The 19,671-nt window shown below is 44.2% G+C and overlaps 1 protein-coding gene across 1 annotated transcript in view; it reads left to right on the forward strand.

Annotated features, from left to right (window-relative positions):
* The first annotated feature begins 8,814 nt into the window (after window positions 1-8,814).
* Window positions 8,815-19,671, forward strand: part of LOC122559921 (N-terminal EF-hand calcium-binding protein 1-like) — a 136,390-nt gene continuing 125,533 nt past the window's right edge. Inside the window, exon 1 of the mRNA XM_043710029.1 lies at window positions 8,815-9,178. Within this exon, the coding sequence (XP_043565964.1) occupies window positions 9,071-9,178 (108 nt within the window). The 5' untranslated portion in view covers window positions 8,815-9,070. The remainder of the gene's footprint in view (window positions 9,179-19,671) is intronic.

Below are 19,671 nucleotides of genomic sequence, written 5' to 3' on the forward strand. Positions count from 1 at the left end.
CTCCCTCTCTCTCGTCCCTTCTCGCTCTCTTGCTCTTCCTTGCGCTCTCTCTCGTCCCTTTTCTCTCTCTGTCTCGTCCCTTCCCTCTTTCTCACTTTGTCTCTCTCTCTATCTCCCACCCCTTCTCATTCTCTCATCCCTTCTCACTCTCTCATCCCTTCTCGCTCGCTTGCTCGCTCTCACTCCTCTCTCTCACCCCTTCTTTCTCTCACACAACCCTTCTTGCTCTTTATCCCCCTGCATCCTCCACTCACTGTTTCCCCTCACTCTCTATCCCTCCTCTCTCTGTCTTTCTTGTCCACACTGTTTTATTTCTCTCTGCCGCACTCACCCATTGTTTAAAATGATTTTCCTTATTGGCTATTTGCTTAGTTACCATGACAATGTCGCCTAAATGACATTTTAAAGATCTAAGTCAGTCATTTTTCTCTCTCTGTATCAGGAGGGCATTATAATTTGCTAAAGAGGCCTTTTTAAAATGAGGAATAAACACTTTTAAATTTATCTCACAAGTTAGTGGAAGATTGCAAGTTCCCCTCACTGAGACCCATCGTCCCTTCATGGGAATTATGCTGTGTAATATTTATGTATCAATAGAGACAGCAAGTCTATCAGTCAGACTCTATTTGACTCTCTCTAGGAGGTGTGTAGCCTATTTTTGAGTTCCTGGGTTAGCCTCCACTTATTGGAAGCTTCAGACTCTTGATTGCCTCATCCAGTGGCAACCACAGGGCTTCAAGATGAATTGGAAATGCTTAGCCATTTTGTTTGGGCAGTGGTAGGGAGAAGGGACTGTAAGAGGTTTCATGTGTGCATGCCCAGTTTGCTGTCTTTGCTGTTGATCCTGCACCACTCTCCCTGGGAGGTGCTGTCTGTCTGGAGTGCGGGGCCAGCTTTGTAGGATAGTTACCTACCTCTGCCTCTCCCTGCTCGACCTTCCTCCATCTTATTCAAACATGTGCAATTCCAGCCTCTGTCTTTGCTCAGCGTCCTTCTGTGGGCTTTGCAGTAGAAATGCCTTAATCACAATGGGGGCAGGCAAGAGCGCCACTCAACAGAGAGTCATTACAGCACGCACAGAGGCCATTCAGCCTGTCGAGTTCGTGCTGTATTGTTCTGTCTCTTCTCATCCTTGTTGCGTTGACCTTAATGGGGTTGAAGTTTTATCCAGGTATGGAAAATATAGTTTTCCCAGTCCACATCTCGCAGTTTCCAACACCCAGAAGGAAAAACCAGGAATGTTTGGAAATGAAAGTACTGGTCATACTGAAACCCCAGTTTGAAGTGCACAAGATGAGTTGGACCAGTATGTGTCATTCACACGTTTAGCTGCTTTTTCCTGCAGTTTTTAAAAAATGTAATAGGCGCTCGGATATGGAGCGGGGAAACGAAAGACATTGCTTACAAAATAAGGTGGAATTGGGATGGTATTGAGTTGTGATACTGAATGCACATCCTGTTTGTGTGTATGTGTGTGTGTATGCGTGTGAGAGAGAGAGAGAGAGATATATACTATGTATCTCAATAAAACTATTGTCTATCCCAGAGTTTTATTACCTGTGAGTCAATGATTGAAACTGACATTCACTGTTCTCACCTGAGTTCATTATACTCATCTGCTTGTGGAAATGTTTGTGCTCGTCCATGTGTGTGAATATACAAATATATAATATATTTTGATTGTATAAAGTTTTAACATGGGAATTAAAAAAACTCTAAAACAAATTTGACTTGATTTATTGTGATAAAAAGATGTGCACAGTGATATCCCATAAACAGCAATGTTGGAATGATTATATACTGTGTGTCCCTGATGGACAAACGTCCAGTTTACGAATACTCAGACTTGTGAAGGGAATCTCATACAGGGTGTAATTTTAAATATCTGACATATGAAGGCTTCTTGTATTATCCTTATATTCGTTATGTTGTCCTGTATTGGGTTCTGACTTGCGTACAAATTGACTTGCAGACTCGAGAACAAAGCCCATACCTAGTGAATGCTGTAATTTTTCTTTGGATCTCTTGTGGTACATTAGTAGTGCCCTGATCTCTGTTCCAGGAAGCCTGATTTCAACTCCCACCTGTTTTAGAGGTGGGTTAGACCATCCCTGAGCTGGATGATGAAGAACAATTGCAAGAGGAGGCCATCTGGCCCATCGAGGTGAAAGTGAGGACTGCAGATGCTGGAGATTAGAGTCCAGAGAGTGGCGCTGGAAAAGCACAGCAGGTCAGGCAGCATTCGAGGAGCAGGAGAGGCGATGTTTCGGGCAAAAGCCCTTCATCAGGTCCATCAAACCTGCTCCGCCTTTCAATGGCTGATCTTTCTGTGGACTCAGCTCCGCTTACCCTCCCGCTCACCATAACCCTTGATTCCTTTACTGTTCAAAAATCTATCTTTGCCTTAACATTCAATGAGTTACCCTCGACTGCTTCACTGGACAGTGAATCCAACAGATTCTTAGTTGCCACCCTCATATTACTTAGATTTTAAGATTCTTAATTGTATGGCCAGTTTCCTCCATGGCACGTTGGGTCTACATCCCTCTAACGTTCCCTGTGCTTCACTATCTTGGCCTATTGCATGTTTCCCATTGACAGTCATGCCTTCAGCAACCAAGCTCTGACATTCCCTCCCTAAAGTTCTCTGCTGTTTTTTTCCAGCCCTGATGATGTGGAATCTATGGGGAGAGTTGGGGAAAAAAGAACAAGGGTCAAAAATCATGAGTGAGGGTTGTATTTAGACCCTCAAACTGTAAGAATGTACTGGGGTAGAGAGCCATATGCAATAAGGTAACATTTGTAATTATTGCTGACTTTAATCTGCATAAGTTTGGGCAAATCAAATTCAAAACGGAACTGTGGAGGAGGAATGGTTGGAGTTTTTATGGACCACTACTTTGAAGAACCAACGAAAGACCTGGCCATCCTAGAAAGGGTATTGTGAGATGAGAAAGGAGTAGCTAGCTATCTAGTGTGAGGTCCCTTGGGGATGGGTGAAAATAAAATGGTAGAATTCCTCATCGGGATGGAGAATGATGCAGTCGATTCTGAGACTAAGGTCCTTAATCTAAACAGAGGAAACTACCATAGTATGAGATGCAAGATAGGTTATGATAGGTTGAAGAATGTTACTTAAAGGGTTGATGTAAGAAAGGCAATGGGAAGCATTCAGAAAGCATGTGGGTGAACAACAACAACTGTTCGATCATGTCTGGTGCAAAAGTGGAACATGGCAGGTGCCAAACCGTGGCTTATATGGGAAATTAGAAATTGTATTAGATCCAAGGAGGCACACAAATACGCCCAGAAAAATAGGTACAAAAGACCTGAAGAGTGAGCACAGCTTGTGAAACGTGAAAGGGTTCAGAAAAGATTTACAAGGATGTTGCCAGAGTTGGAGGATCTGAGCTATGGGGAGAGGCTGGAGCTGTTTTCCCTGGAGCGTCGGAGGCTGAGGGGTGACCTTATAGAGGTTTACAAAATTATGAGGGGCATGGATAGGCTAAATAGACAAAGTCTTTTCCCCGGGGCCGGGGAGTCCAGAACTAGAGGGCATAGGTTTAGGGTGAGAGGGGAAAAATATAAGAGACCTAAAGGACAACTTTTTCACACAGAGGGTGGTATGTGTATGGAATGAGCTGCCAGAGGAAGTGGTGGAGGCTGGTACAATTACAACATTTAAGAGGCATTTGGATGAGTATATAAATACGAAGGGTTTGGAGGGATATGGGCCGGGTGCTGGCAGGTAGGACTAGATTGGGTTGGGCTATCTGGTCGGCATGGACGGGTTTGACCAAAGGGTTTGTTTCCATGCTGTACATCTCTATGACTCTATGAAGGCTGCTATTGTGCCTACCTCCACCACCACTGGTAGTGTGTTCCAGGCACTCACCCACCCTTTGTGTGAAAATGTTGCCTCGCACATCTTTTTTAAACTTCCCAACCCCACACCTTGAACTTGTGACCCCTAGTAACTGACCCCTCCACCCTGGGAAAAAGCCTCATACTTTCCACTTTCAAGAGTAAGCTTGCAGGGAACATAACAAGTTTCTATAGGTCTGTGAAAAGTAAAAGTTTGATGAAAACAAAAGTAGGTCCCTCACAGTCAAAAGCGGGAATTTATAATGAGGAACAAAAGAATGGTTGGTGAACTAAACACATCATGGTTCTGTGTTTACAAAGGAGGACATAACTAACAGCAGAAATGTAGGGGAACACAGGGTATAGTAAGAGGGAGGAACCAAAGGAAATGGTGTTGAATAAATTAATGGGATTGAGGGCAGATAAATCCCCAGGGTTTGAGAATCTATAGAAGAGAATACTTAAGGAAGTGGCCCGAGAATTAATGAACGCAATGCTCCTCTTCCAAGAATCTATAGATAGATTCTGGGACAGTTTCTATGGATTGGAAAGTAGCTAATGTAACCCCTCTATTCAAAAAGCTAGGTAGAGAGAAAACCAGGAGTTATAGACCAGTCAATGTGACGTCAATAGTGAAGAAAATACTAGAGTCCATCACAAAAGGTTTAAAAGCTGAGCATTTGGAAAACAGTAGCAGGTTTGGAGAGAGCATGGATTTATGAAAAGGAATTCATGCTTGACAAATCAATTGGAGTTTTTGAGGATGCAACTTGTAGAGCTGATGACTGGGAGACAGTGGATGTATAGAAGGCTTTTGACAAAGTCCCACATAGCAGGTAAAATTAAAGGACATTGGATTTGGGATTGTGTATTGAAATGGTTAGAAAGCTGGTTGGCAGAAGTGTCGGAATAAATATGTTTTTGAATGACAGGCAGTGACTAATAGGTACAGAAGGGATCAGAGCTAGGACCTTTGCTATTCACAATATATATGAATGATTTCAATGAAGGAACTAAATGTAATTTCTCCGAATTTGTGGATGACACAAAGCTGAATGGGAGGATGAGCTGTGAGGAGGATGCAGAGATGCTGTGGTGTGATTTGGACAGGTTGAATGTATGGCAGATGCAGTATAATGTGAATAAATGTGAAGTTATCCACTCTGAGATCAAAAACAGGAAGGTGGATTATTATTGGAATGACTACAAATTGAGAGAGATGGGAATGTGCAATCAGACTTAGGAGTCCTCGTACACCAGTGTCTGAAGGTAAGCATGGAGGTGCAGCAGAAGGTCAAGGAGGCAAGTGGTACATTGGCCTTCATAGCGAGAGGATTCGCGTACAGGAGCAGGGATGTCTGTGGCAATTACGTGGGGTCTTGGTGAGACCACACCTGCAATATATTGTGCAGTTTCAGTCTCCTTATCTGAGGAAGCACCTTCTTGCTATAGAGAGAGTGCAGTGAAGGGTTACCAGACTGATTCCTGGGATGGCAGGATTGACACATGAGGAAAGATCAAAATGGTTAGGATAATATTCACTGGAGCTCGGAAGAATGAGGAAGGGTTGCACAGAACCCTATAGAATTATAACAGGCAGGGTAATCTCACAGGAGGATGTTCCTGATGATGGGGAAAGTCCAGAACAAAGGGTCACAGTCTAAGGATATGGAGGAAACATTTTCAGACTGTGCTTAGCTCATTGGCTCTGTGGCTGATTTGTAATGCAGAATAGTCCTGAAGAACGATCATTGGACCTGAAATATTAACTCTGCTTTCTCTCCTCAATGCTGCCAAACATGCTGTGTTTTCTAAGCAATTTTGATTTTTTTTAACACTGACAGCATGGGTTTAATTCCTGCAAAAGCTGAGCTTATTGTGAAGGACTCTCCTCAACTTCTTCCCTCACCTGAGGCGTGTTAACTTTCAAGTAAAACCACCACCATCATTTCTCTGTGACAAAAGGAGCAGCTCTGCAGTCTGCTAGGACTGTGATGACCTTTTTTTCATTCTGAGATATAGAATTTTACAATAAAAAGAACTGGAAATGGGGACTAAATAAATGGGACAAATATATTGCCCCCTCATTTTAACATTGAAATTATTGCAGAAACAGGCCACTCAGTCCAACGAGGAGAAAGTGAGGACTACAGATGCTAGGGCTCAGAGTGTAAAAGTGTGGTGCTGGAAAAGCACAGCCAGTCAGGCAATATCCGAGGAGTAGGAGAGTCAATGTTTCGAGCATAAGCTCTTCATCAGGAATGTGTCTAACTGCCTAATGATGGTGTTGATAAAATGTGGAGCTGGAAGAGCACAGCAGGTCAGACAGCATCAGAGGAGCAGGAGAGTCAATGTTTTGGGTCAGGACCCTTCATCAGAGTCGACTCTCCTGCTCCTCTGGTGCTGTCTGACCTGCTGTGCTCTTCCAGCTCCACATTTTATAAACACCATCATTTGGCAGTTAGACACATTCCTGATGAAGACCTCATGCTCGAAATGTCGATTCTCTTGCTCCTGCGATGCTGTGCCTTTCCAGCTCCACATTTTATCGACTCAGACTTCCAGCATCTGCAGTCCTTACTATCTCCACCTGCCTAATGATGGTGTCTAATCTCCAGCTCCTACTGTATGTCACCTCAAACTATCAACCTTTCCTGCTGTTCCTTTCACCCTCATGTTCAAAAATAAAGGGTTTCTATTTAAGGTGGAGATAAGGAGAATTTGTTTCTCTGTAATGGTGAATATTTGGAATTTTCTTACCTAGAGTGGCAGAGGCAAGACCATTGAACATCGTTAAGAGAGGGTAGACTCGACATACAAAGGAGATAAAGCTCATCCTGGAAAGTAACATCAAGGCCACAATTGGATCGTATCGAATGGCAGAGTAAGCACGATGGCCCAAATATTCTACTCTTGCAGAAATGTAGAAAGTAGGAGCAGGAGTAGGCCATTCAATTGACCATACTATCATCCAACTCAGTTCTCACTCTTATCCTTTGATTCCTTTAGCCCCAAGAACTATATCTACATCTTTCTTGAAAACCTTCAATGTCTTGGCCTCAACAGTTTCCTGTGGCAGAGAATTCCACAAGCTCGCCACTGTCTCGCTGAAGAAATTCCTCTTCATCTCTGTACTCAATGGCCTACCTGTTATCCTTAGGGATGTGTTTGTATCAGAGGCAGTTCAGAGACGGTTCACGAGGTTTATTCCAAAGGTGAGGGCTTTTATTAAGAGGAGAGATTGAGCAGTCTAGGCCTATACTCTGGAGTTTAGAAAAATGAGAGGAGATCTAATTGCCCCATACAAGAGGATGGCATGAAAATAGACATGGAAGGGATGTGTCCTCATCTGAGACAATCTAGAAAAAGAGATTATAGTTTAAGAATAAAGTGTAATAGATTTAAAATTGAGATGAAGGGAAATTCTCTCACAGGGATATGAATCTAGAATTCGCTGCCCCAAACTCAGTGGATGCTGGGATAGTAAGTAAATTTAAGGAGGAGATGGATGAGTTTTAATTAAAATGGGATGAAGAATTATGAAGAGTGGGCAGGAAAATGAAGTTCAGACTGAGATGAGTTAATCATGAATGTATGAAATGGTGGAGCAGGCTCAAAGGGCTAAATAGCCTACTCCTGCTCCTAGATTTTATGTTATAGAGTCAGAGAGTCATACAGCACGGAAACAGACTCTTTTCTCCAACTGGCTCATACTGACCAAGTTCCCAAACTAACCAGTCCCACCTACCTGTGTTTATCCCTTATGGTTCTTGATCCTTGGACTGTGATCCTTGGATCTGATGCTTTAGACTGTGATCCCAGGTTCTGGATCCTTGCACTATAATCCCAGATTCTGGAACCTTGCACTGTCACCCCTGCTTGTAGATTCTCAACTGTGACCCCTTGTTCTGGATCCCTAGACTGTGATCCGAGGTTCTGGATTCTTGCACTGTGACCCCTGGTTCTAAATCCTCACACTGTGACCCCCAGTTCTAGATCCTTGCACTGTGATCCCTGGTTCTAAATAATTGCATGGTGACCCCTCATTCTAGATCCTTAGACTGCAATCCCTGGTTCTGGATCCTCGCATTGTGACCCCGGTTCTAGACCCTGGTCCCTGGTCCACTGTGATCCCTGGTTCTAGATCCTTAGACTGTGATCCCTGGTTCTAGGTCTTTGCACTGTGACCCCTCATTCTAGATCCTTAGACTGTGATCCCTGGTTCTAGATCGCTGCACTGTCACCACTGGTTCTAGATTCTCGACTGTGACCCCTGGTTCTGGATCCCTAGACTGATCCCAGATTCTGGATTCTTGCACTGTGACCCCTGGTTCTAGATTCTTGCACTGTGACCTCCCTGGTTCTAGATCCTCGCACTGTGACCCCCCCTGGTTCTAGATCCTCACACTGTGATCCCTGGTTCTAGATTCTTACATGGTGACCCCCTCATTCTAGATCCTTAGACCGTGATCCCTGGTTCTAGATCCTTGCACTGTGACCCTGGTTCTAGATCCTCTCACTGTGGTCCCTGGTTCTAGATCCTTGCACTGTGATCCCAGGTTCTAGATCCTTGCATTGTGACCTGTGGTTCTAGATCTTTAGACTGTGATCCCAGGTTCTGGATCCTTGCACTGTGCCCCCTGGTTCTAGATGTCTGTATGCATGTTTATTTGCTTTATCTAGCTTCTCCTTTAAATCCATCTGTCATTTGTCTTTCCAGCGTCTGGCTGTTACTGTTTAATTCCCTCGATCAGGAGGAACTCACACCCTTTAAATGTCTTTGCAGGAGATTGATCAGTTCCATGATCGGAAGCAGCAGCCAGCCTGCTGAGGGGATCAGTGACTGGCAGCTAACACAGAGCTCTGGGCATCAGGAGCTGTGTGCAGACTATAGAGGGAGAGCCAATCAGTCTGGGAGGGTGGGGTGGACACATGTAAAAGTTCGACTGCTGAATGTGTTTGAGGTGGGTGGGGAAGTGAGAGAGAGAAGCTGAAGCAGTGATGGGCAGCTGACTCTTCATGCTGCACTTCCCAGGGAGAGGTTACTGAACCTGATACCTTGCAGAAAAGGGGGAGGAAGATTAACCGTGGAGGGGGTGGGGACCGAATCATCTGCCCCTGGTGTTTGAGTAAGGAGAGAGTGATCGTGTGGCTTTTAGTTTTGAAGGCTGCTTTGCCTTCTGCTGCCTTTCCAGTCGGTCCAGAGATGATGGCTTGTACTGAAATGATCACACTGTGTCTGCAGGCAGGAAAACACAGCGAGAATAACCCCAGCAGCAGTCACGCAAGTACGGCTGTACCAGTCTTCATCGATGTGAGTATAACTGCGGCACGCAATCTGTATTCGAGCTGAAATCTCGGCGCTGTGTTGGGTTTTGTGCACACAGCCTGGGGGAAGGAAATGCGCGGAGTTGCTCTAACCCTCACTGATATTGTCAAAGGCTCGGGACCCCCATCGTCATTCTGTCTGTAAATAAACAGATTCAGGTGTCTCTGCTCTGAGTTGTGTGTCTCGTTGCACTGTTTTGTAAGCTGCAAGACTTTCAGTGAAAGTTACAATCACAGGAGCCCGGGGCAGTTCCCAAATATATTTCTCATCACTGTTCAGAACCCATCTCTGCAGCAGATGGGACTTTACTCCTGGTCCAGAGGCAGGGACACTACCACTGTTCCTCAATGGCCCAGGACCATTCCCAGCATTTACCCCCCTAATCAAACTGTTCAGTGACATTTCTGTGAAGCAGGTGGAATTTGACCCTAAGACTCCTAGCTTAGAGGTAGGGACACTACCACGGCACCAAAACAGCCCGGAACAGTTCCCGGGTTTTTAAAAATCCTAATCAAACTGTTCAGAGATGTTACGACATTCCTCTGGAGCAGGTGGGACTCCTGGGCTCAGAGGTAGGGACACTACCACTGCACCGCAAGAGCCCGGAACAGTTCCAAGACTTTTTTTGTATCAGTTGTAAATTTCGCCATCCGCAAGGGTGAGATTTGAACCCGGCGCTTAGAACATTAAGGCAGGCGAAAGTGTGTACTGCAGATGCTGGAGATTAGAGTGGTGCTGGAAAAGCACAGCAGGTCAGGCAGCATCTGAGGAGCAGGAAAATCAGTGTTTCGGGCAAAAGGCCTTCATCAGGAAATGATGAAATCAGGAAAAGCCATTCATCATTTCCTCATGAAGGGCTTTTGCCCGAAACATTGATTCTCCTGCTCCTCAGATGCTGCCTGACCTGCTGTGCTTTTCCAGCACCACTCTAATCTTGATTTAGTACATTAAATCAATCCAATGACACTGCTGCCAAACCCTGCAACAGTCCCCAAAATTTAGCAACTGATTTTCCTTCAGGTACAATTGTTGCTTGGTATTCATAATTCTTTTGGTGTATGTGTGGGTGTGGGGGGTAGGTGAGTGAGGAGTGAAAGTGATTGGTCTCTATCCCCACTCTGCAGTACCAAGGTTAGGTGTTGGATGAAGTGAGGGGTGATTGTCATTGTTTCACCCCATACCCTGTCTCCCTGTGAAGTGGCTGTATTTATGGATATCCTCCACTGCTGCCTTCTTTCATGATACTGAGGCATTTTGTCACAGGCAGCCTACACTGTGAAAAAGTCTAAAGGCAAGCGATAAGGAATGTAGCTGTGACAGTAAGATTTAGCTGTCTCCTGCTAGTGACTGGGAACGTTGCCTAGGATTTTTCTTTTTATATTTCCTTCTCTCTCAAATCAGCTCTCCATCTCTCGGCCCAGAGAGAGGAGCACGTTGGCCTCTGAAATCAATGAGATGGCTGAGCACAAAATCTTGGCTAGACGAAAGTGAGGACTGCAGATGCTGGAGATCAGAGTCAAGATTAGAGTGGTGCTGGAAAAGCACAGCAGGTCAGGCAGCATCCGAGGAGCAGGAAAATCGACATTTTGGGCAAAACCCCTTCATCAGGAATGCTTTTGCCCAAAGCATCGATTTTCCTGCTCCTCGGATGTTGCCTGACCTGCTGTGCTTTTCCAGCACCACTCTGATCTTGACACAAAATCTTGGCTGACAGGTTTGGAGGGATATGGGCCAGGAGCAGGCAGGTGGGACTAGTTGAGTTTGGGATAATGGTCTGCGTGGACTGGTTGTACTGAAGAGTCTGTTTTTGTGCTGTATGATTGTATATAGTACAGAAGCAGTACAGCACTGTCAGAGGTGCTGGTTTTCGAATCAGACTTGAATCTGCGGAGCCTTGTGCCCGGACTCTCGGGTGGACCCACAGCACCATTGGGAAGCAGAGCAGCGGAACTTTGCCAGCATTCCTGGCCTGTCCTGGTTATTACCGATGCAGCAATGTCAAAGTGAAATCCTGTCGGTATCTGAAACCTGAAAACACCCCAGATCCAGAGGGCGAAACACAGTGAACGTTTCAGGCCCCTGCTTCAGTAAAACAGGTTGTTGGGTCATTATCTGCTAGCTGTTTGTGGGATCTTGCTGTGCTCAAATTGCCTGCCGGGCTTCCTTGCGTAACAACGTTTGACTCTGTTTCTCCACAAGCGCTGCACGGGACTGTAAAATACTTTGTAAGGTCCTTGGGGGAGTGAAAAGCGCTACCTAAATGCAGGTCCCCTTTCCTTGCTTTGGGAATTAACATTCGTCTTCAGTGCTTTAAGGGAACTGAGAAGGGAAATGGCGTGGGGGTTTGCTCTTCCTGGTTGCTAACCTGGAGCTCCTGCTGGAATTGTGCAGGATGGGACATCGGGCAAAGGCAAGGCTGGGTTTAGCTCTGGTGTCTTTTGCTATTTAGTTGTTTCCATCTTGGTTCAGACATTGGGCAAAGTGTGCGGGATGGATGTCTGCCCACTCTGTCTAATTCTGATTTCCAGAAAGGAGGTGGGTTCATAATTCTAAACTGCGTTAGCCAGATTCCCAAATAACAGGTGAATCAAGAGTTATGGCGGGGGTTACAGTCCCAGAGAAGGTGCAGAGAGAGAGAGCAACTCTGTGCGGAGTCTATCCATAAGTTTGATAACAGTGGGGAAGAAGCTATTCTTGAATATATTGATGTTTTCCAACTTATGTATCTTCTGCCTGACGGAAGAAGGTGGAAGAGAGTATTACTGGGTGGGAGGGGTCCTTGTTTATGTTGCCTGCTTTTCCAAGGCATTGGCATTGCCAAGTGCAAATGGAGTCAATGGGAGAAAGGTTGATTTTCGTGATGGATTGGGCTGCGTTCACAGCTCTCTGTAATTTCTTCCGTTGTTGGGCAGAGCAGTTGCTGTACCAAGCTGTGATGCATCCAGATAGGGTGCTTTCTACGGTGCATCTATAAAAATTAGTAAGAGGCGTTGTGGATATGCCGAATGTTCTTAGCCTTGTGAGGTGTTAGAGGCATTTGTGTGCTTTCTTGACCGTAGCATCAACATGAGTAGATTGTTTATGATATTTACACCTGTCAGCTCCCTTTTAAATCTTTCCCTTCTCGACCAAACCCATGCCCTCTAGTTTTCGACTCCCCTACCCTAGGGAAGAGACCTTGGCTATTCATCTGCCCCGTCATGATTTTATAAACCTCTATTAACGTCATTACCTCAGTCTCCTATGCTTCAGGGAAAAAAGTCCCAGCCTATCTAGCCACTCCTTATAACTCAAACCTTCTAGTCTCGGTAACATCCTTACGAATCTTTTTTGCACCCTTTTCAGTTTTATAACATCTTTCCTGTAGCAGGGTGACGAGAATTGTATGCAGCAGTTCAGATGTGACCCTCCCAATGTCTTGTACAGCTGTGACATGACTGATTATTAATACAGTTTAAAATTAGCTTATCAAAAAGAAAGCATTTTAATCATGGTCTCATTCAACCCCACTGTGAGTATCCTAGTTTAAAATATTAAAAATGACTTTTAAAACTGTATGGAATCATTTGCTGGTTGTGTTAATGTACAACAGTCACTTAGTAAGCTGCAATGATATATGTTTAGAAGCTTTTAAACAATGTGTTAAGAGCATGTTGTTAAGTGGGCAGAAGATCCAGTTTCAAGTCCCACTCCAGGTTTTGTTGGCCTAGGAAGGTGTGTAGATAACATAAACAGGTTGATTACCCAATGGTCTCACAATTCACACGGGGTTACACGCCCCTTCAAAACACCAGCTATTACAGTAAGACTTTTATCTGCTATCTAGTACCACTCCGCAAATGAACAGCAGCTCAGGCAGTGATCAGATAAAAACCTTGCAATGCTTGATAGAAGTGGTTTATCTGGTCTGACCTCTTATGTACATTGAATATTAATTAAATGCTTAAAAACTACCAATAAATTCTTCAGTGTCTCAGCAATTCTCCCTTGGAAGCAATAATGGGACTGAACATGGGAAGTGGAAATGTCACAATACAATATCAAAAGCTCGAGAGGATAATTGAGAATCAAGGTTATATGAAGTAGTCCTGCATTGCATTTAGCTTGTGTTATGCCTGCTGTATGAATTTGGGACTCATTTATAATAGTTGCAAAAGCAACAAAGATGCACTTAAGAAGCTTGTGAAATGTGGCACAGATTGATAGTAGATGATTTATCAACGTGGAATTGTAGGCACAGGATCATAGGCCAGTGATTCTCTCAAGGCTGTTCACCATTCATTACACCACCTGTATTTTAAATGGATTTATCCTTTTGTAACCCATGCCCTAACTCTCAAAAATCAGTCACTCATATTTTCGTCATTTGTTCATGGGAAATGAATGTCACTGGTTGGGCAGGCATTTATTGCCCATCGCTAATTGCCCAGAGGGCAGCGAAGAATCAGCCATGTTACTGTGCGTCCGGAGTCACATACAGGCCAGACCAGGTAGGGACCATCTACCATGGTGGAATTCGAACCCATGACAGCAGAAGTTTAGCCTGAGTTTCAGGATTCCTAGATTGACCAGGAAAATACGCAGGGGCTTCCTTCTCTCCCTCTGAAATTTTGAGAAAGAATTTCTGGATTATATTGTATTCAGAGGAAATTTCCTCAGGCAGTAAAGGGTGCACTGTTCTCTTCAAGATTCCAAGGAATGAAAAGAATTACTGATTAAAAAAGGATAGAGGTTTAAATACTATAATTAATTTTACTTTCAAAGCGCTTTTAAGTGCACTTTCCTGGTTGTTGATGTGGGTTTTGATTGAGGTATTCATTTTGATGAACACAACTGGAAGTGAGACAAAGACAGAAATTACTGGAGAAACTCAGCTGGTCTGGCGGCATCTGTGGGGAGGAAACAGAGTTGATGTTTCCATTCCAGTGACCAGTGAAGAAGGGTCACAGAGATACACAGCATGGAAACAGACCCTTTGGTGCAACCCGTCCATACCGACCAGATATCCTAAATTAATCTCATCCCATTCATTAGTACTTGGCCCATATCCCTCTAAACCCTTCCTATTCATGTACCCATCCAAATGCCTTCTAAATGTTGTGATTGTACCAGCCTCCTCCACTTCCTCTGGCAGCTCGTTCCATATGAGCACCACTTTCTGCATAAGAAAGGTACCCCTTAGGACCCTTTTATATCTTTGCCCTCTCACTCTAAACCTATGCCCTGTTGTTCTGGACTCCCCAACCCTGGGGAAAACACCTTGTCTATTTACTCTATCCATGCTCCTCATGATTTGTGGCACTTGAAACGTTAAGTCTGCTTTCTGTCCCTGCAGATGCTGCCAGACCTGCTGAGCTCCTCCAGCAGTTTTTGACTTAGTGTTGTTGGAAATGAAGGTAAGCCTAGTTGTGATGACAGGTCAATGATCTGCAACAATAGCCCTGTTCTTCTTTCCACAGTTGCTTTCTGACTTGCTGAATATTTTCAGTCTCACTTGTGTTTATTTCATCCTGACTCAGTTGCTCCTAACTCTGATGGACTGGATCAAGTTTCATTCCATCTCTCCAACGCATGGTCTCGAACAGTACTTCCCAAAGCCTTGTCCACTATGACCCTGTTTCATGGTTTGAGATTTGGTGTGTCCCCTCAGTGAAAAGGAGAACCTGTTGTAACTTGGTCTGAACTTATGCCTTCGACCTTTTGGTATCACTGGAGTTGAACAGTGCAGAAGGAGGACATTCAGCCCATCATATCTGCTTGGGGTGCTGACCCTCACTTTAGGAAACCCTGCTCTAGGAGGACTCTCAGGTAGAATAAAATAATCTCTACAGTGCAGAAGTAGGCCATCTGGCCAATCAAATCCATATTGACACTCAGAAGAGCATCGCACCCAGACCACACAGATCCACCCAGCATTTCCCATGGTTAACCCACCTGGTCTGCACATCCCTGGACAGTATGGGCAATTTAGCATGGCCAATCCACCTAACTTTAGTTACCTAAAGGGTCAGATTAGAGCTCAGGCTGCAGAGACTTGGCTTGTTTTCTTCCTTATGTACAGAAGCTGAAGGAGTGAGGATTAGAGTGGTGCTGGAAATGCACAACAGGTCAGGCAGCATCTGAGGAGCAGGAAAACCAACGTCAATTTTCCTGCTCCTCGGATGCTGCCTGATCTGCTGTGCTTTTCCGGCACCACTCTAACCTTGACTCTAATCTCCAGCATCTTTAGTCCTCACTTTCGCCTAGCTTAAGGAGTGACCTGACTTGTGTTAAGGTAATTGAGAGGGAAAACATATTTCCTCTGGTAACAGGTGTAACTTTAAAATTATGGCTAGGCCATTCGGAGTATCAGGAATTGCATGCGTGGTGGAGATCTGGAACTCTGGTTTGAAATGGGGGATGTCAATTGAAAATTTCAGAACTGAGACTGATCACTTGTTGCATGGGCACCAAAGCAAAGGTGGCCACATGGAATGAAGATAGAGTCAGCCCTGATCTAACTGGAACAGACTCAAATGAGAGTCTCTCCCCCTCCTGGGCATTATCTTGGAATAAAGAATTGTACATTTAAGACCGAGATGAGGAATTTCTTCTCACAGAACGCTACTGAGAATGGGACATTCAGTATATTCAAGGCTGAGGTAGACAGATATTTAATCAGTAAGGGTATCAAGGGGAACAGGCACGAAGTGGAGTAGAGGATTATCAGATTAGTGATAATCTCATTGAATAGCAGACTTGATGGGCTCAATGGCCTAATTCTGCTTCTCTATCTTATGGTTTAAGGAGTGACCTGACTGTTGTGTTAAGATAATTGAGAGGGAAAACATATTTCCTCTGGTAACAGGTGTAACTTTAAAATTATGGCTAGGCCATTCGGAGTATCAGGAATTGCATGTGTGGTGGAGATCTGGAATTCTGGTTTGAAATGGTGGATGTCTTATGGTCTATCTATGGGTGAATGGCATTGTCTTAGTGTTTATCTTAGAGCAAATAGGAGAAGTGTAGGTAATCCGACAGGCAAAATCATTCACCTGGACTCACCACATCAACATAGTGGCTACAAGAGCAGGTCAGAGGATAAGGATACTGCAGCGATTAACAAGCCTCCTGACTCCCCAAAGCCTGTCCACCATCGACAAGGCACAAGTCAGGAGTGTGATGGAATACTCCCCACTTGCTTGGATGGGTGCAGCCCCAACAACACTCAAGAAGCTTAACCATCCAGCCCCGTTTGATTGGCACCACATTCACAAGCATCCATTCCGTCCACCACTGATGCTCAGGAGCAGCAGTGTGTACCATCTGCAAGATGTACAGTGGACATTCACCAAAGATCCTGAGACAGAGCCTTCCAAATCCATGACCATTTCCATCTAGAAGGACAGGGGCAACAAATACATAGGAACATCACCACCTGCAAGTTCCCCTCAAAGCCACTCAGTCAGTAAGTTTGCAGATGACACCAAAATTGGAGGTGTAGTGCACAGCAAAGAAGGTTGTCTCAGATTACAACAGAATCTTGATCAAATGAGCCAATGGGCTGAGAATTGGCAGATGGAGTTTAATTTAGATAAATGTACATTTTGGGAAAGCAAATCTTAGCAGGACCTATCCATTTAATGGTAAGGTCCTAGGGAATGTTGCTGAACAAAGAGACCTCGGAGTGCAGGTTCATAGCTACTTGAAAGTGGAGTTGCAGGTAACTAGGATAGTGAAGATGGCGTTTGGTATGCTTTCCTTTATTGGTCAAAGTATTGAGTACAGGAGTTGGGAGGTCACATTGCAGCTGTACAGGACATTGGTTAGGCCACTGTTGGAATATTGCATGCAATTCTGGTCTCCTTCCTAACGGAAGGATGTTGTGAAACTTGAAAGGGTTCAGAAAAGATTTACAAGGATGTTGCCAGGGTTGGAGGATTTGAGCTGTAGGGAGAGGTTGAATGCGCTGGGGCTGTTTTCCCTGGAGTGTCGGAGGCTGAGGGTTGACCTTATCGAGGTTTATAAAATCATGAAGGGCATGGATAGGATAAATAGACAAAGTCTTTTCCCTGGGTGGGGGGAGTCCAAAACTAGAGGGCATAGGTTTAGGGTGAAAGGGGAAAGGGGTATATGAATAGGAAGGGTTTGGAGGGATATGGGCAGGTGGGTCTAGATTGGGTTGGGATGTCTGGTCGGCATGGACAAGTTGGACTGAAGGGTGTGTTTCCGTGCTGTACATCTCTATGACTCTATGACTATCGTGAGTTGGAAATCTACAGCTGTTCTTTCACTGCTGCTGGGTCAGAATTTGGGAACGACCTCCCTCAGGGCATGTGGGTCACCCTACAGCATAGGGGCTACAGCAGTTCAAGAAGGCAACTCACCACCACCTTCTCAAAGAGTAACTAGGATGGGCAATAAATGCTCACCCAACCTGCAATGCCCACATCCCACAAAGAAATAAATTAAAAAGAGAGAACCTGAGAATGGCCAAAAACCTTTTGTGCAGTGAATTGTTGTGATCTGGACAATGAATGTTTTAAAAGGGAATTGTAAAACAGGGCAACGGGGAATGGAGCTAATTGGATCGTGTTTTCAAAGACTCCGTTCAAGCACACTGAAGTGATGGGCTTCCCCCTGTGCAATATTATACTGGGATTCTATCTGATTAGTTTATCCGACTCACTGCTGTGGTGGAGCAATCATGCTGTCGAGAAAATATTTACTCTCCGCTTTGCACATGGAACAGCAGCTGCAACCTGGTCAAAATAGTCCATCGTGTGCGGATTGTGTGGAAGCATTACCGAAAGGACTCGATAGAAAAACAGTCACTTTACTTTCTCAAGGAAAAGTCATGCATTCAGTGTTATGTAAATGAGTCACCAAGTTAAGTTGTTGAACATTCTTGCCCTTGCGACACCAGTGGGTGTGCAGCTGAGGTGCTGATATTTGTCCCTGAAGGATTAATTAAACCTTCATTTCTGCAAGACTCACTTATGGATCGTGCAGCTCCAATTTACAGCAAATCCTGAACCAAAGCAAAAAGTGAATCAACTTTGTTTGAGAGTAATTTATTCCATTTTAGTTGTGCTGTCAGTGGGGCCTTGTGTCTTTTCATCAATAATTGTCTAACGTTGGCTGTTTATATGTAGCTGCAGCAGACCTAAGAGTAAGTTAGTCTTCAGGCAAAGTTGGCCTCAGTGGGCAGGCTTGAAGCAAAGTGCACAGATATCATTTGTTCTGCATTTTAAGCTGCCGTTATATTTTTATAGCATATCTGAGCTTTATGTTATTATGCCGTTAAATGGCATGACATGTGGCAGTGTGGGAAATGAGAAAACGAAATAGGTGCAAGCAATTTTCAGTAAAACAAGCAAAGTACAGTACAGGCGGAGGAACTGAGTGACGCAAAACTGAGCCATTAGTGTATCATTGTTGATGCGGAGGTGTAATTACAGCATGACAGCTCTGGAGAAGCGATTTCCATTCTAAATCCAGTTTTGGGTTTTATCTTATATAAATAAAAAGCGAGTACTTAACATTTCAATCGCTCCTTTCATGACTTCAGAACATTCTGAAGCATCTTGCAACCAGCAAAATGTTTTATGTTTGAGGGATCTACTGTCAGTTTGTCACCAATCCTGCTGTACTGGTTCTGAGGACCTGTTGAGTTTGCAGTGGTAGAGGATAAACCATTATTGAATCTTAACAAGAAGAGGCACTTGTTTTAACAAAAGGTTTTTTTTTTAACGTGATACCAGAGGTACAAGTTACATTAAAATAAAATGAACTGAAGGTCTGAAACAGAAATTTCTCGAGGAATTCATGATGTGGAGATGCCAGTGTTGGACTGGGATAGACAAAGTCAGAAGTCACCCAACACCACGTTATAGTCCAATAGGTTTTTTTTTGAAATCTCTGAAAGCTTGTGATTTCAAATAAATCTGTTGGACAATAATCTGATGTTATGTGACTTCTGACTGGAGGAATTCAGGAACTCTCGCACTTCTTCAGAAGGGTCACTGGACTCAAAACATTTCTCCCCACAGATGCTGTCAGACCTGCTAGGTTTTTCCAGCAGCTCCTGTTTTTGTAAGAAAATACAGTGGCTGGGTCAGGCACAATTAGGAATACTATCAAGAATATTCATGACTCAACCTTAGGTGACCTTGAGAAGGTGGTGGTGAGCCGCCTTTCTGAAGATTGCTGAATTCCTCCTGAAGTTTCAGTTTCAGATCTTCAGCATCCTCAGTTTGTTTCATTTTAATGTAATTTGTACCTCAGGGAAAAAGAAATCTTGTTGTCAAGACAAATGTCTCTTTTTAAGACCCAGTAATGATTCAAGGACATCCAACTTGCTGTGAATAAGTGACTTCCAGGATCTGACCCACCAACACTGAAGGATATATTTTCAAGTCAAGATGGTGAGTGGTTAGGACGAGAATTTGCAGGCATTACTGTTCCTGTGTATCGTCAATAGTAATTGTGACAATAGA

The sequence above is a fragment of the Chiloscyllium plagiosum genome, chromosome 20 (assembly GCF_004010195.1).
Source record: "Chiloscyllium plagiosum isolate BGI_BamShark_2017 chromosome 20, ASM401019v2, whole genome shotgun sequence".
NCBI classification, from domain to species: domain Eukaryota; kingdom Metazoa; phylum Chordata; class Chondrichthyes; order Orectolobiformes; family Hemiscylliidae; genus Chiloscyllium; species Chiloscyllium plagiosum.